The 16,962-nt window shown below is 50.1% G+C and overlaps 1 protein-coding gene across 1 annotated transcript in view; it reads left to right on the top strand.

Annotated features, from left to right (window-relative positions):
- DNAH2 (dynein axonemal heavy chain 2) overlaps positions 1–16,962 on the top strand; it is a 2,538,822-nt gene that overhangs the window by 1,060,810 nt on the left and 1,461,050 nt on the right. Inside the window, exons 31-32 of the mRNA XM_086946066.1 lie at positions 428–645; positions 941–1,039. Of these exons, the coding sequence (XP_086802192.1) occupies positions 428–645; positions 941–1,039 (317 nt within the window). The remainder of the gene's footprint in view (positions 1–427; positions 646–940; positions 1,040–16,962) is intronic.

Genomic DNA, 16,962 nt, shown 5'->3' with positions numbered 1-16,962 from the left:
CACGACCACACCCATTATCATTGAGGCCCAGCACAGGGGGAAAATATCAACAGCAGCGATGAGGTTAACCCAGGTACCCATCACTGAAACCAGGAAAATTCAGTTGTTTCAAATGGCCAGTCATCAAAATAAACATTATTATTATCGGGCTCAGGGCCCATATACAAGGATGCGCAAACTGGGCCCCCAATTGCATGAGCAACCTCTATGCACCAGTATTTTTGTTCCAGTGTGGACAATTGTTTTTAAGATTTTTAAGTTTTAAGCAAACTCAGTGAGTATTTTAAACTTTCTTTCTCCTTTTTTATAGCATACTGTAATGATCGTATATTGCAATGATTTTAATTAATTGAATAATAAAGTACAATACAATACCTCTTTAAGATTTTTTAATTGACCTATTTCCCTCTTTCTTTTGTGTCTTAAGGCTTCCTGGACAAACTTGGGGCTATGAATACAGTACTCGAGGGGATTCAGAAGTCCCTGGATATGTACTTGGAGACTAAGAGACACATCTTTCCACGCTTCTACTTCCTGTCCAACGATGACCTCTTGGAGATCCTGGGGCAGGCACGTAATCCTGAGGCTGTGCAACCCCATCTCAAGAAATGCTTCGACAACATCAAGTCCCTCAAAATCCAAAAGGTACTTGCAGCAAAGACAAGGGAACTTCAAATATTCATTCTACATTCAAAAAAACACAGTTCCAACACAATGCAGTCTTGTGGCTTTATTCAGTCTGTTTCTGAGAGGGTACAAGCTTTGTAAAATGAACTGTCCCTCACTCTTTCTGGTAGCCATTCTTGTTTGTGCAGTCTTTCCACCAGTAGCAGATGACTCGGCATAAATAAACACTTGCCCCCTTTTGCGGCATGTTTACTGTAAGTACTTTGCATCTACTTGTTTTGTAAGTAATAGTGCTGCCTTTGGTCTTGCCCAGATTGGAGTGAGCAACAAGTCAGAAGCTGCAGGAATGTTCTCTGCCGATGGGGAATACGTGGAGTTCACCCACCCTGTTCTGCTGGAAGGGCCAGTGGAGGTAAGCATATTACTTTATGGTTAGCTGCCTGTTATGTCAGTGCTAAAGTTATCAAGTGGAATTTCCTTTTTTTAATCATAGCATGGACAGGAATGTGTTCCTCTACTTGTTGGGCTTTTGATGTATAACTATTGTCATAATCCCTGTGGGAAGGGATTCCCTCAGGCAATATTGTTTGCCAAGAGGTAGACAGACGTCTGGTATGGGTCAGAGACAGCTGAGTTTGCAAATAATTAAACAGCAAAGGGTATAAAATAAAGTGGATAAGAAAAGCGGACTGTGCCAAGCCTTTATTGACAGGCCCACTATTTTGGCCTTGTCGCTGAGAGGAATGTACTCACACACTGACACAAAGACAAATACTCCTTCAAGAGGTTCCTCAGCTTCAGTTGCCATTTTGCATTCCATTTCTGATAGTGAACGCAGTCCTGGTGGACAGAATTATCCATCGTGAAAGCACTCCAGGTGGACAGAATTATCCACCATCTTCATTATAGGAACTTTATTTATAGTCATTAGACTTGGGGAAATTCCTTGTTGCATGCGCAAACCTAGGAATATTTAAAATCCATATTTGTCCATATAATCAAAATCACAGAATGGCAATGTCCATATGAGATATAGCACCCTTCAGAAAAGCTTATCTAATACCAGATTTACTCAGAAATGTAGGCTATTGTATGTTTAAAATAAACCCTGTAAACTACGTTGAAGCATTTGAAATGTAGAAACAGGCAACATCTGTATATCATTGAGGAAAAACACAGCCAGGTAGGCTTTTGTAATAAAGGTGTGAAAATAGACCGTTCCTTTAAGAGCCCAGGAGCTTTCACCTCCCATAATACAGTTTCTTCCCTCAGTCAGTTCTTTTTACTGGCTTGTGAGAGAAGGATCCCAGTAGACCTAGAGGTTTTCACACGTCTGTTTGTTTCAGAGAGGTTTCAAAAATAATTTGTATAGCTTCACTCAGTGTCCTTTAATAAAATCTATTGATTGAAGCTGTATTTCTCCCTTTTCCATCGGATTTTCTAGTCAGGATGTCTTAAATAGTTGTGCAGTGCCCCTCATGTGGAATGAAGAAGGCAGTACTATTTGGTGTGTCTACCATCCTTTCATTCTACAAAAGATTGTGGATGTGCCCAGAAATATCTGAGGATGGAGAAGGCTTCAAGCTAAGGGGTAAACTTAAAGATATGATGACAAAAGATAAATGAGAAAAAACAGGCATGAGAAACCGTCCAGCCACCCACCCCCAGAGGAAGACTTGTGGAGATAAAGAAAAAAGCTGGCAAAAGAACACCACCATCAATATAATTCTTGATGTCGGTGTTGAGTTCTTGAACTTTGGTGCCTACATGTTCGCTGTACAAATCGCAGGCAAGACACTATCACAGGTAAACCACATCATCGATGTTGAAGCACTCGAGGTCGAGAGATCGTAAGTTGACAGTAGCTCCCTCACCTTTGAAGAATCAGCTGGGACAATCCATAGCCTTCTTAGCATCGTCAGCGCCTTCTGACAGTGCAGTCTACTCTGCATCTTCCCTTTTTTTTTTGTATTATTTTATACCACACAAAACGATTGCATTTAATATCAAAATACTAATACATTCACAGTAGAAGGCTATGAGATTGAAGTATAACTGAGGAATAACTCCTATCTGGCAGGCATGTGCAGCAGAAGAAATTACACTCCATAGGAGTTTGCCAAGTATGAATCACCGTAATAACAAACGGAGTCCCTTTGCAATAAACGGGCCTGCCAGTGTCATATAGCGATATCCATCCTCTCGCCATGAATCTAACAGCACGAAATGCAACCCCCAGTACCTCCCTCTTATCCCTCCCTCATCCCCATTGGCGTAACAACTATATGTGATCGATGGTGGTAACAAGTCACAGCTGTGTCGATAGTGAATTAATACAAAACAGCAAATAAGGATGCAATTCTCTGTTGTCAGAGGTAGTTCCCTTTTGAGAAACCAGTGTAGTTGTCCCCCTAGGGAGGTGTATCCCCACAGGGTGGCGCCTCCAATTCTGACGTGCCCGATTCATCATTGGTATCGGTATCTCATCTGGGATTTTCAATAACTGTACTAGTGCCTCCCAAGCCCTTGCCATCTCTAACGCCTTGTCGCTTTTAATGCGGGCCGCCAACTGCAATCTCGTGGACCCCTCACATTCTGCCCATTACTCAGTTCACCATCTCTGAAAACTCGGGCCCTTCTCGGCCTTCCAGAGAGCTGTAATGTCCCTCTTCGCCAACAAAAGCCCCAAATCTATAAACTTACTCGTTACCTTATTCCTAGAGGTGTGGGGGAACCAGTGCAATAAACAAAGGCCTATAGTGGATTCTATGTCCCTATGCGTGACATCATGCAAAAGTGTTACCACCTCCTCCCAGTATGTTCCAAGTTGAGGACAACTCCACATCATGTGACAAAAATCTGCTCCCACGGTGTTACAGCACGGGCACATTGCCAAATTCACATTAAAATGTTTATTAATATCTGCTGGCGTATGGTATGCCTGATGGACAATAAAACAATTCACCAATTGAAAGCACACGTTCCTGGTGTTTTTCCATGCATGCTCCACCAGTCCTGCCCACCCACGCCTTCTCAGGAATTTCGTCGCCTAAGTCCTCTTCCCACCGCCGTCGGAGCGTTACCAGTGGGGTCAGTCTTGTGTGTCATTCGACGATACAGACATGTAACCGCCTTGATGGTACCAGCTGCCAGGACTACGTATTGGCAAACCATTGAGGTTGGAGGTTCTCTAAGCCCCATCTTCCAATGTGCCTGGATGGCCGTTATAAGTGCCAACTGCAATAACTAGTCCCACGAGCCATCTGTCCTGTAATACCGCATATGGAATCACAGTGCCTATTCATAGAGGTCTCCCATGGTGGCCAACCCCCTCTCTGCCATGGCAATCAATGCCGCCCAACTTCCACCATGCGGTAAAGCAGTGCACACTGTTAACAGAATCTCAGGGGCATATGGCCACACTATTTGTGCTCGCTGTTTATTTCGGTCCCAGCAGAGTTTAAACATCCCCATCTCTCGAGTGAGAGAGGAGGCAGAGAGTGGCAATTGCAGTAGTATTCTGGAGAGCGTTTGACTATCAACCTGATTCCCCTCTGCGTCGTCAGAGCTTCGGAACGTCCGAACTACTGCCTGAGTAAGCCACTGCAACTGCGCCGCTAAATAATAAGTTTCAAAGTAAGGGATCGCTAAGCCACCCTACGATCTTGGTCTTATCAATGTGTTAAGAGCCACTCTCCGTCATCCCGAGCCCAGAGGAACCCAACCACCATTGACTGAACTTGCTTAGAAACCGAGGCTGGAATCCAGATAGGTAGCATCCTAAAGTAGTACAGCATTCTGGGGAGTGCTATCATCTTAAGGATGGCCACCTGTCCAGCTACCAAAAGTGAAAGCATGCCCCGAAACTCAATACAGCCCTTAATCGCTCTAATCTCCCTGCCCACATTACCCTCCAATTGGTCAGTTTGGCTATGATAAATGTGAGTGCCAAGGTACGTCATGCATTGACGCTCCCACCGTATGTCCTGTGTATATATGGGGCCTTCGGTCTGCAGCGCAGTAGGAAACAGACAGGTCTTTGCTCAGTTTACCTTGAGTCCGGCAATCATGCCAAGATCCTCCAATAAAGTCTTCGCACCATGAAGAGCGCCCTCGGCCAAAAACATAAGGAGATCATCTGCATATAATGCGATATGATGAATTTGCTCACGCACTCGTAATCCCGAATAGTGCAGGCCCGTCCTGGCCCGAGCCTCCAGCGGCTCCATGGCCAGGGCGAACAGCAGTGGGGAAAGGGGGCAGCTCTGTCTCGTTCCCCGGTCCATGGTGCAAGCATCCGATATCATCCCTCCCGACCTCACCCGTGCTATGGACTGACGATACAAAAGAGGCGACCAATCCACAAAGCCATCTCCTAGCCCGAATTGTCACATGACTTGAAACAAATAGGGCCACTCCAAACTATCAAAGACCTTTTCAATATCTATTGCCAAGATAGCAGCAGAGGCTTTGTGATAGGTATCAGCTTCTAAAATGCTAAGTAGGCGCCGTACATTCTGGGCCGTTCCGGGTCGGTATAAACCCCGCTTTACCCGTATATATTAGTTGGACCATAAACGGGAGCAGCCGAGTCGCCAGAAACCGACTTAAAATTTTTATAACCTGTTTTCAGCATTGACAACAGGCGATAGGCCGTCCTGTCTTGGGGAGGTTTCCCCGGTTTTAGCAATGGTATAATTAACGCCTTGCGAGTGGTAGCAGGCAAAAGGCGCTCCTTTCTTGCAGTATTATGCAATGTCACCAGCCTAGGGGCCAAAAGATCGACATACACACTATAAAATTTCACCGGCAAGCCGTCCACTCTGGGGGTTTTTTTCCGGGCCATATGTGGCAACTGTACCCTACTAGACTGCGACTTATCTGTGTCCGTGCCCTCAGGAGTTTTATCCATCTCTGTGCCAGCCCCTGACGTCTTCTCACGGTCCCTGAGTAGTTCCGACACTGCTCACAGCGCCTCAGATCTCTCCCTCTCCGTCTGGGAAGAGCTGGGTGTCTTCAGGGTGACAGGGCACCGCTGCGACCTTCGGCGGCGCTGAGGCAGCCGCTCCTAAAGTACATATGCCCCAGGCTCCCGAGCTGGCCTCTTGCCTGTTTTGTAGGTTTCTAGCCGGTCCCATGCTTCCGAAGAGTCCTCACAAAAGTGTGTTGTGCCATCAAGAATAATCTGAAGTCGGGTCGGAAACATCAAGGAATATTTGAAGACCCTCATCCCGCAAGGCTCTCTTGACGGCCAGGAAAGGCGCACAGCGTCGTTGGACCTCCAGTGTATAGTCTGGAAAAATTGAAACCTTGCTGTTGCCCACCGTATAAGGCCCAGAGGTGCGCGCTGTCTGCAGGAGAAGGTCTCTGTCCTTGTAGTGGAGGAGTCTGGCCACCACTGGGCGCAGAAGTCAGCCTGGCACCAGCGGGCGGGCCGGAACTCAATGAGCCCTTACCAGCGTGAAGAGCTATGTCAGCCCCTCCGGTGCCACCTTCTCGCGGAGCCAGTCCTCCTTATACTGGACCATATTGGTCCCATCCACCCACACCTGCAGGCTCAAAATGCGGATGTTATTCCTCCGGTTGTGTCCCTCAGTGTCCTCTGCTCTTTTCTCCAGCATGAAAGCCTACGGGAGACGTCTCCTACCTGGTCAGCAAGGGACCTCTGCGCCGGCTCCAGGGTCACCAAGTATGTTTCGGCCTGCTCCACTCTATCCGCAAGCTTGGTGTATTCAGCCCGCAACAGCCCCAGCCCCACCGACACAGTAGCAATGTCCTGGTGTAGGGCCTCTCTTGTGTCTGTGATAGTCTTGAGTATTTGAGCCAACTGTTGTTGCACCCCTGCTTCAATTGGCCCTTCAGGTGAAGCCGGTCGTCTCTCCTCCTGCCCCAAATTGTCTTGATCCGGCGGGGCCAGCAGCTGCTTCCCTCTAGGCTTCCCCATTGTATAGCTGCGGTTCCTAACACTCCCTCTAGACAAGATCACTCTCGACGCTCAGCGCCGTTCCCTTCGCAAAGCACCAAGCCAATGACCTGCAAATTTCCAGCAGGATATCATGGGGCTTCCGTTATCTTGCCCTCAAGGACTCCCAGAGCACACTCTTCTCGAGAGCACCAGCAGCACAGGCTGTTCCAGACAGGAGAGCAGGCTGTCGCCCTGAACTTCATTTATAGGTCCAGGGTGCCACAGGCCATTCCGCACCATATCCAAGCAGTCCAGGCTTGATTCCCAGTAGGCCAGGCACAGCAGCACAGGGTCTGTTTAATTCCCCAAGCAGCCAGCAACATCGGGCAGCCCGCAGGAGATGTAAGGTGGGAAGCCCCCTCCAGCCCCAATGTCTGGTTCTCTGCAGTGCGCACGGGATAGCACTCACCCGCAGGCGCCAGCGATAGTCCAGGGCCTCATACAAGGGCCTCCCACAGGGCGATTGGGCTGCCACAATTCTACCCGATGGCAGCAAGCTGCGTCACAAGGCCCGAGAGCGACCGCACTACACGGCCCGAGAGCAACTGTGCTTCCTGGCAGTGGTGCGGAGTACTCTGAGCATTCCAAGACATGCCCCCCTCAATACAGTGCCAGCCCTGTCCCTGTCCACTCGATCCCTTGCGGCCAGTTCACAGGGCGTTCCAAGCAGGAGCTTTCATCAGTGGGATGATCTGCGTACACGGCACCATCTTGCCTGCCTCAGTCAGAGACTTCACAAGGCCGTTGCAGCAGTCGATCAGGCAGGGGCTACAATAGACTCCCCAGGGCTTCTCACTGCGGCGGGGAGACTCTGTGATGCACTCCCAGGCCAGGATTGTATTAATTACAGATAAATCAAGGGGCCGGGCGGAGGTCCGAGCTCAGGCGTATGCCTCCATCAGCCTGCAAGCCCATGTACCCTCTACTCTGCATCTTCCATACCCCTACTCAGACTGAACTCTCCTATCATGTCATCTAGGTCATCAGCTAGATTTTTAATTGCTTCTTATATGCTTGCACCTAAAAAGAAGCTGAGACTTGCTGAGGTTGAAACTGCACACCCTCAAGGCATTCCGTGATTCCCTGTACTTTTAGAAAATACATTACAAACACCACTAATACCTCTCATTCTGCCTCCTTCGCAACCTATATCCATCCTAGCTCCAATTTACCAACAGTTCCCCCAAGACTACATATGGTATTGTGGCTGACTTCAATGCTGTCCTTGGGTATTAGACCCTTTCCTCCAACAATAACTTTGTCTCCTGTGCAGCAATATACTACCTCCCTATTCATAAGTCCTCATACTCCAGAGTACTGTAGAAGACGATCTCTCATAAGACCCACTTTATGAACATATTTCGGTGACAGGTCTTCCATATCCTACACTCCCACTTCAATTGTTTCCTCCCAAGCAAGAATATCTCCAGTAGATAACAAAACAACTTTCGATGATAAACTAGACATCCCAATGGAAGGACCTCAGACATCAATTTTAGTCATCCTAGAAACTTTGCAACCAAGAGCCTCTAAAAAAGTCAAGTCTTCTAAAGATCGCAAAAGACAAGTTCCTTAATGAAGCACCCTAATTGCCAATCAGGTTATAAGTGCTGCTGTAAATATCACGGCGCTAACCGCTAAGGCTATTGCCATGGAGTCTCTTTTCGTAGATCATCCTGGTTGAGACTCACCACCCTGAAAACCGATGTCCTATAAAATATTATTAACCTTCCCATTTCTTGTTCAGTTCAGTTTGGCCAGAGTGAATGCAACCTCAGACAACAGTGCAATACAAAGGATACCAGACTCTTCCAAGGTAGATTTCAAGCCCTTCCCTGGCTGGACCAACAGCAGCAGCAGCATCAACAAGGCTAGAAGTATACTTATCTAAAGAAATCCTTGAAATCAAAATTGACAACACTGGCCAATTTTGGAGGTAGTAATTCCTCGAGGAGTAGAAATCCCCTACCCCCTTTGTTTACCACTCCAAAAGGGGTGCGGTACTGTATTACCTGACTCAGTGGGGTCTTCTAGCATGAGACAAATTTGTATTGACTACAGTGAGACAAGTATTTTCACTGTGACTAAGGGCACAACCATCTCCATATTCCCACAACCAATACTGAATCACAAAACTGTGATTCTGAGACGGAAAACCTCAATCCTAATAAAGAAGAATGTAATAGAACTGGTTTCACCTCCTAGTGTGAAAAAAGGTCCACAAATGGAATACAGGTCAATATTGTATTTGAGTTATCTAAACAAATATGTACTGAAAGAGACATTCAGAATGCTCAACTTCAAAAATTATATCCTCATTTACACAATGAAGATTGGAGGTGCATGATTGATCTTCAAGGCTCATACTTTCACATCTCAATAGTGCAACATCACAGTTTGTAGTAGCTAGCTCACTGCGCTATGCAGTACTCCCATTCAGCCTGAAATCAGGATCAGGCATTCTCAATGTGTAGTGGCAACTCAGTTGAGAAAGAAAGACAATATCACCTGCCCCTATATAGATGATTGGTTCTTGAAAGGCAACATTTGATCAAAGCTAGAACAGGAGCTTCACAAGACTGTCAAACTATCTTGCAAATTGGGTCTCCAGGTGAATTGGTTGAAATCAACAGTGACCTCAGTACAACACCTATCCTACCTAGTGGCTACAATAGATATCATCAAACAAAGAATATTTATGATGGAGGAGCGACAATTATCCATCAAGAATAAGTGTCACCAATCAATCTGACAAAGCAGTACCTTTACAGATATCGTCATTGTTTGGCTCCATGACATCCTATATTTACATTATCCCTAAAGGTAGAGTAATTCCAGCACAGCAACAGGACAGTTGGGATGACCAAATACCTCTGACTTTATCAGCAAAACAGTCCATAGCGTAGTGTTATAATCCTATGCTGGGTGTTACTTTTCAGCAGTACCTTTTAAAACATTTTTCACTGATGCATCGTTAGCAGGATGGTGTGCTCATCTGTAACATCTGTCAGTTCAAGGTTGTGCGGCTCATATCCTTCAATTCCGACGCATCTTTGACTTTGCACGGCTCAGAGCCGACACGTCGCTTTCATCCTGTGGTTCAATGACGATGCATCGCCCCCTAGCGTCTCGCATCTGGCCTTCGTCGACGATGCAACTAAGGTGCTTTGTAGCAAGTCAAGGCTGCTCCCTGTATCCGATCTGCGCATCATTGTGGTTGGCCTAATCGTTTGGATTTTACCCGGTCTAGCATAACCAGATAGCTCTGGTTGGTGCTTAATGCTTTGCATTGCCTCTTAAGCTAAGCCTGACTGCTCCGTGCCAGGCTACTAGAGGGTGACCACAGGTTAATTAAGGGTATGTATCTGACTTAGCCTGACTACAATTGTGGTTCCTGTTTGGACAGGGTGCATACCTCTGCCAACCAGAAACTCAGTTTCTAACATTGGTGGCAGCGATGGGATGTGTGAGAAGTTGGCCTGATATGCAGTGCTCACTATTCTAGTGATCACTATGTATCAGTCCAAACAACCCTTATTGATGATTGGTTGTAAGTCAACCTTATAGACCAGCTATCCTAGTAGCGTGGATACGAGCAGTCTTCGGGCTAAACTCTAGAGGGCGTGTTAAGCCAGCTGTTATACCATCACATATACCCCTTGAACACCAAGTGAAAGGACACCACACAAGTGTTATGAAAATAAACAGTGTATTTATTAAAATCACAACAGCCCTGGACTCTTTATGAGGACAGGGTACTAAGCACACAACAAAACTCTTATAAAAATACTTTAAGTTGCACATTTTACACCAATGCCCGAGGGGCACGAAAAACCATATACTATGGAAGTGGAATGCGAAATTACTAGCAGGTAAGTACTGGACTAATAGGCTTTGGAATCGCTAGGACTACGTTACTGAACCTTCAGATTACTAGTAGGAGGCCTAGGGGACTCGGGTGCAGAGTGTGCACTCTCACGCGGGATGCGGGACAAAGTCTATGGGAGCTAGTAAAGACAAAGTTAGTGTTCCCGGGCGAACCCGATAAGGTAGGTCGAAAACGACAGTGGATTCTGACCCTTGGATAGTGAGGCTATGCTGGGGCACCGAAATGCCGAAGTTACCTAGGCCAGGGGCTGCAGCTGCATATGTCTCAAAAGACGTCGGGAATCCTCGTAGACGAACCAGGAGCCTGAAGAAAGAAGTTGCTGGCAGGCGACCAGTGAAGATTGTTCGAGTGATCCAAGCCTGGATCGAAGATGGATGACACCTGAAAGCAGAGGGGTCCAAGTTCGTGACTACTAGCCAGTAGTCAGGTGGCACCAGGAGGGCACCAGATGGTAGTCACCTCGACTAGGTGAGTGGGCGACGCTGGGTTCTGCAGTCTCACGGACCAGGAGGCGTTGTCGGCGACCAGGATGGAGGTGCGAGCTGTCCCACAATGGATGATGCTGTCGACGTTGCTGGACCCAGGATTGGGGCAACAAGTCTTGGCAAATTCAAGCCCACCGGTGGACCTAAAATGGCGTCTGGAGTGGACCAGGAGGGTCCGGGGTGCTCCTCTTTTGGAAGGGAGCCAGGGCCAGTCGATGTCGTTGGGCGTCGTTAGGAAGGCCACAAGCCAGCAGGCTAGTAGCCAAACAACGCGGTGAGCAGCAAAAAGCAGAAGGGCCCCACGCAGATCGTGGAGATGCTGGGAGGCTGGACTTCGGTGCTGGAGCTGCTCAGGGTCGGGGCTTCTCGGACCCCAAAGCACTCACCAGAGGATCCCTCGGCGGTCGTGCTGGATAGAAGTCGTGCAGTTCTGATGATGGCCGGTCCCTCGAGGTCTCGTCGCACCTACGGTTCTCAGCTTAGCTGTAGAGGTAGGTAGAGGTCAGAGGTGCCAGGGAAGCTGGGTCTCGTCGTGCTGGTTGGTCGGATTCCTGAGGAAGGACGTGCAGCAAACCGCAGAGTTCTTAGATGGTGCCTGCGGATGCAGGGTGACTACTCCTTAGTCACAAGGGAGAAATCTCGAGAAGAGTCGAGAGTTCCTTTCGTAGAAAGTAGCTTCAGGATTCAAAGATGATCTAATTTGGAAGGGTCCCCGCTCCTGCCTTTATCCTAAAGAAAGGGGGGGTACGCGACTAGGTCCTGCCCTAGGGGTGTGACCAGGAAGGGGGGTGGTTACACCCCTCTCCCATGCCGGACTTTCCCCAGGCCAGGGGCTGGTGTGCCCCTGGAACTGGTTCTAGCCGGCAGATGCGTAGTGAGCACCGGGGTGCAACTCTGCAGTCACCTTCCTGTAAAGCCCTGCCTACCCAGGATACACAAAACCCTGTCTGGGATGGTGCTAGCACCGCCCCTGACAGGAAACCCTTTGTCCAAGCTCTCCTCGCTGGAAGGACTCCCAGCAGCAGGAGGTCAGACTCGTGTCTGTGGTGGCAGCTTCCATTTTGTGGAGCTGAGGCTTTAGTTAACTTTAACCGGGGTTCACAGTTACATACATGTCGTGTCCCTCTAGAAGGGTGGAATGCTAACCCCGTTGCCAGAATTGGCGAGGGGTTAGTATTCCAATTCGTATGACACCTTACTCGACATGTTTTGATAAAGCAATACCAGAGATAGCATTTAACCGCGAGGATTATAATGCACTTAAGAGTATATGGTATGCGTTATCATGGAACAGCTATTAGGACTTGGTTCCGCAAGCTGCAAACGGGCTCAGCTCATGCCAGAGCACCATCTCACACGATTCCAAGCACTCTGCCTTCAGGATTGTCAAGGCCTGCCATAGGAGTGACTGATAGGAATCTGTGTGTCCATTTTTAGGGTTAGATATAGGTATACTATATCTAAAGCAAAGGGTGAGTACACCACCTTGCCCCAGTTGTCGTGCAGCCAGTTGTGTCAGATTTAGATGGCCATCCAGGGGTGGCATAATACATGCTTCAGCCCCTGGTAGGCCCTGGGTACACCTATGCCCTGAGTTACAGGGTCTGATAAGGTGGCCCAGTACCAATTGGAGAATGCACTTAAAGTAAACATGTCAATTTAGTGAGAGAACAGCTAGGCTGTGGGTCTGATTGGCAGGCCCACAGCCAGAGAAAGTCGTAAACCAGTGAAACAAAAGCCAAAAATCTGGGTGATCATAGGATTGCAGACCCTACTCTCCTACAGGATGCACTACTGTTCCACATCTAAGATCAATTTGATTCAATTCCCCCTCATTTGTTATTTAGCTTTTTCCAAATTCATTTTTACTCTACCTGACTGTTGTGTCTGTGACCCCTACTGGCAAAGATGGCGTTTGAGCTGGCCAACCTGGAGAGCCGCACCTGTACCTGCAGTAACTAATACAAATTGACCTTTATAGAGTGTGTGTATCTAAAAGAGACACATTAGTGATAGATTCCTTACCTTAGAATATCCCCAGGACTCAGACTGGATCCGGAATGTTTTGCCAGCAGTACCTCTGTGTGTCAGTAGGTGGTGTCCTGCGGCTTCGCGTCCGTCGCTGGCGTCGTAAGCGCCGAAATGGCGTCACGGAGACTACTTAAGTGCCACCCATGCGCGGTGACGTCAGTTCTTTCTTTTTCCGCGCCAGCAAGCGCAGATCCGGCTAGAGCACGTACCTTAGTCACTTTTTGGCTACTCCTTTGGAGACTTTTGTCTCCCCCCTTTCTTCTCCTTGCATATGTAGGGATGCCTGGCTTTAAGTCCTGTGGGGCCTGCCGTCGCAATATGTCAGTGGTGGACCCCCATGATGTTTGCCTCTACTGCCTGGAGACCGACCACGACTCCCGGGCCTGCCGGGACTGTCAAGCTATGGCCCGAAGGCCTTGAGGGAGCGGTGCAGGAAATGGCTGGAGGCCCGGCACTCGTCCTGACTCCGCTCTGGGTCCAGGGACCGTTCCTGGTAGCGCTCGCGTGGCCGCCGTCGTCGCTCCTCGGGCTCCAAGTCTTTGCCCTCCAATTCCGTTAAGCGACGACATAAAAAGAAGTCAAAGAAGTGTGTTCGCTCTCCGAAGTACCCCGTGGGTCCTTCAATGCAGACGAGGGGGACAGGTGTTCTGCCCTTGCAGCTCCTTTGGAGCCTGGGACTCCCGCGGTCTACTCGCCTTACCTGGGTCCGTCGGCGAACCCCGAACAGGTGCAAGAGTTTCTTGCCACCATGGACCGCATTTTTAGGCCTTGGGCTCCCACCGGCGCGCCTTCGTGCCCCACGGTCCCTTGTCCAGATACTGTTGGCCCGTCGGCGCTGCCGGCAGATCCAGCTTCGGCGTCACAGGATCCTACACCGTTGGCTCCGGACACTGGCGCTGCAGTGGGTGCCGTTCGTTCGATCCGCCCTTGCCCCAGTTCCAGGACCATTTAGTTCCTGCCTGGGATCCGCATTGGGATACAGCGCCGGCCCAACCCTGGCCGGTGCCATTCACAGCAATGTTTCCAACACCGTTTGTCCCTATATCCGGCTCCGGCTCTGCAGTGGCGGCCGGCTCCTCCTGCAACGGAGGTGGAGGATGATTGAGAGGAGTCCAAGGACCCTCTTGCCCATCAGTGTGACTCCGAGAAGGACTGGGTCCTGATCTGGAGGACGCAGGTGACCTCAATGTCTCTTCTGACCCGGGGTTTCCCTTTCCTCCACCTATGATGGAGCAGGGTGCTTCCTACACAATGGTGCTTCGTCGGGCTGCTGAGGTCCTCAACCTCGACCTTCCTACGGTGGCCCTCAAAAGTAAACTCCTCACCGAGGTGCTCCAGGCGGCGTCTACTTCTTTGTAGCCGCTGATTCCCTACAATGACGCCCTCCCTTGGTCGTGGCCGGCCATGGGGGACCCTGTGGATAAGAATGTCGCCAGGCATCACTGCCCGGTGCCTGGTGACCCCGCCTTTCTCACCATTCATCCGACGCCTGAGAGTCTGGTCATCCAAGCATTGACGTCGCAGAGAGCCTTTCCCACGGCTTCGCTGGATAAGGACTCTAAGAAGCTGGAACAGTTCGGTAAGCGGTTGTTCTCTTCGGCCAGCTTGGGGCTGCAGTCGGTGTACACCGCCTGCTTATTAGGCCGCTATTCCCACGGGGTGCGGGATACGCTCAGGTGTTGCCTCAGTGTTCTTTCCCAGGCGGTTGCTGAGGGTAAGGATGAGACTAAGTTCACCATTCAGTGTGGTTTGGACACTGCTGACTCGTTGGGCAGGGCGATTTCTACGACTGTGGCGCTGTGTCGCCATGCCTGGCTGCATTCTACTGGGTTCTCGCCCGATGTCCAGAACTCGCTCATGGACATGCCCTTTGGTGGCACTCGCCTGTTTAGCGATAAGGCCGACAGTGCACTGGAGCGTTTTAAGGACTCGCGGGCCACGGCCAAGTCCTTAGGTCTTTCCATGTAAAGCCCAGCCACTCCTAGTTTTCGTTCCTTTCGTGGACAGAGTGGGGCATCTAGGCACGTTCTTTAAGCAAGCCTGTGCAGAACCAGCCTCAGCGGGGCCGCGAACGCAGCTTCCGCGGGTCTGTTATTCAGCGTGGGGCTTAGTCCACCTCTGCCCCTCCTGCTTCTACCTCCAAACCTTCCTAATCCTAGCTTTGTGGAGCACCCCACGCCGGTGGATGGCAGGATCCGCCACCACCTTCCCCACTGGGCGATACCACATCGGACAAGTGGGTGTTGCGGATCATCCGCGGGGGTTACTCCCTTCCCTTTCAGTCCTTCTGTCCAGCCATGCTACCTTGGTGCCACCGCATGTCGGGGGATCAGTTGGTGCTTCTCCAGCAGGACGTCAATGCCCTCTTGGCCAAGGGGGCCATCAAGTGCATTTCCGGGCCGGAAATAGGGAGTGGTTGTTATTCCACTACTTTCTGGTCCCCTAGCAGGACAAGGGGGGCCTGCGCCCCATCTTGGACCTCTGAAACGTCAATCGCTTCCTCCAGAAGGAGAAATTCAAAATGCTGACTCTAGCTCAGGTTCTGGCTGCCCTCGACCCTGGAGACTGGATGGTAGCGTTGGACTTGCAGGACGCATCTTTTCACATCCCCATCCTGCCGGCCCACCGGCGTTACCTGTGGTTCACGGTAGGCCAGGAGCATTTTCAGTTTGCCATGCTCCCCTTCGGCCTTTCCAGCGCCCCTCGGGTGTTCACGAAGGTGATGGTGGTGGTCGCGGCTCACCTGCACAGGTCGGGGTTCTCAGTCTTCCCTTACCCCGACGACTGGTTGTTGAAGGCGGGCTCACCCCAGGCGGTCGTCAACCACCTTCAGATTACGGCCGACCACCTGCATTTGCTGGGGTTCTCCATCAACGTGCTAAAGTCACACCTGAGTCCCTCTCAGGAGCTACCCTTCATCAGAGCGGTTCTGAATTCAACGCTGTTTCGTGTTTATCCTCCCGAACAGCGAGTCCGGGATATTCAGGCTATGATTCCGATCTTTCAGCCTTTGTCCCGGGTCTCAGTCAGGATGACCCTCCCGCTTCTGGGGCTGATGGCCTCCTGCATCCTGCTGGTGACACATGCCAGATGGCATATGCGGGCTCTGCAGTGGGACCTGAAGTTCCAGTGGGCGCAGCATCAGGGCAACCTGCCAAATCATGTCCAGATCTCAGAGGGCACTGCACGCCAATTGCAGTGGTGGCTCACGAATCGCAATTGGGTCAATGACATATCCCTCTCCTTTCCCCAACCTCGGCACACAGTGGTGATGGATGCATCCCTCCTGGGATGGGGAGGCCACTTGGGAGAGGCGAAGATCCGATGCCTCTGGTTTCCGGCGGAGTCCCGACTCCATATCAACCTTTTGGAGCTGTGGGTGATCTGACTTGCAATGAAGGCATTCCTTCCCTCTGTCCGGGAAAGTGTTGTGCAGGTGTTCACGGACAACACCACTACCATGTGGTATTGCAACAAACAGGGCGGGTGAGTTCCTGAACCCTGTGCCAGGAGGCTCTGCACCTCTGGACATGGCTGGAACATCAGGGCATTACCTTGGTGGTTCAACACCTGGCAGGTTCTCTGAATGCCAGGACGGACAAACTCAGCCGCCTGTACTTGATGGATCACGAATGGCGTCTGAACTCGGTGCAAGGTCTCTTTCTGCAGTGGGGAGAGCCTTGGTTAAATCTATTGGCCACCGAAGAGAACGTGCAATGTCATCAGATCTGCGCATTGGAATTTCCCAGTCGGCACTCGCTCAGTGATGCTTTTCGTCGCGAGTGGTGTTGCGGTCTATTGTACGCCTTCACGCCTATACCACTTCTGCCCAGAGTGCTGAAGAAGATTTGGCGCGACCGGGCCCAAATCCTCCTTGTGCCCCCGGATTGGGACAAAGATACTAGTATCCTAAGCTACTCAGCATGGCGATCAATCCCCCGATCCGTCTGCCTCTTTGGGAGGAT

This window comes from Lissotriton vulgaris, chromosome 12 (genome assembly GCF_964263255.1).
Source record: "Lissotriton vulgaris chromosome 12, aLisVul1.2, whole genome shotgun sequence".
Classification (NCBI taxonomy): domain Eukaryota; kingdom Metazoa; phylum Chordata; class Amphibia; order Caudata; family Salamandridae; genus Lissotriton; species Lissotriton vulgaris.
This window is presented reverse-complemented; position numbering and strand designations above follow the sequence as displayed.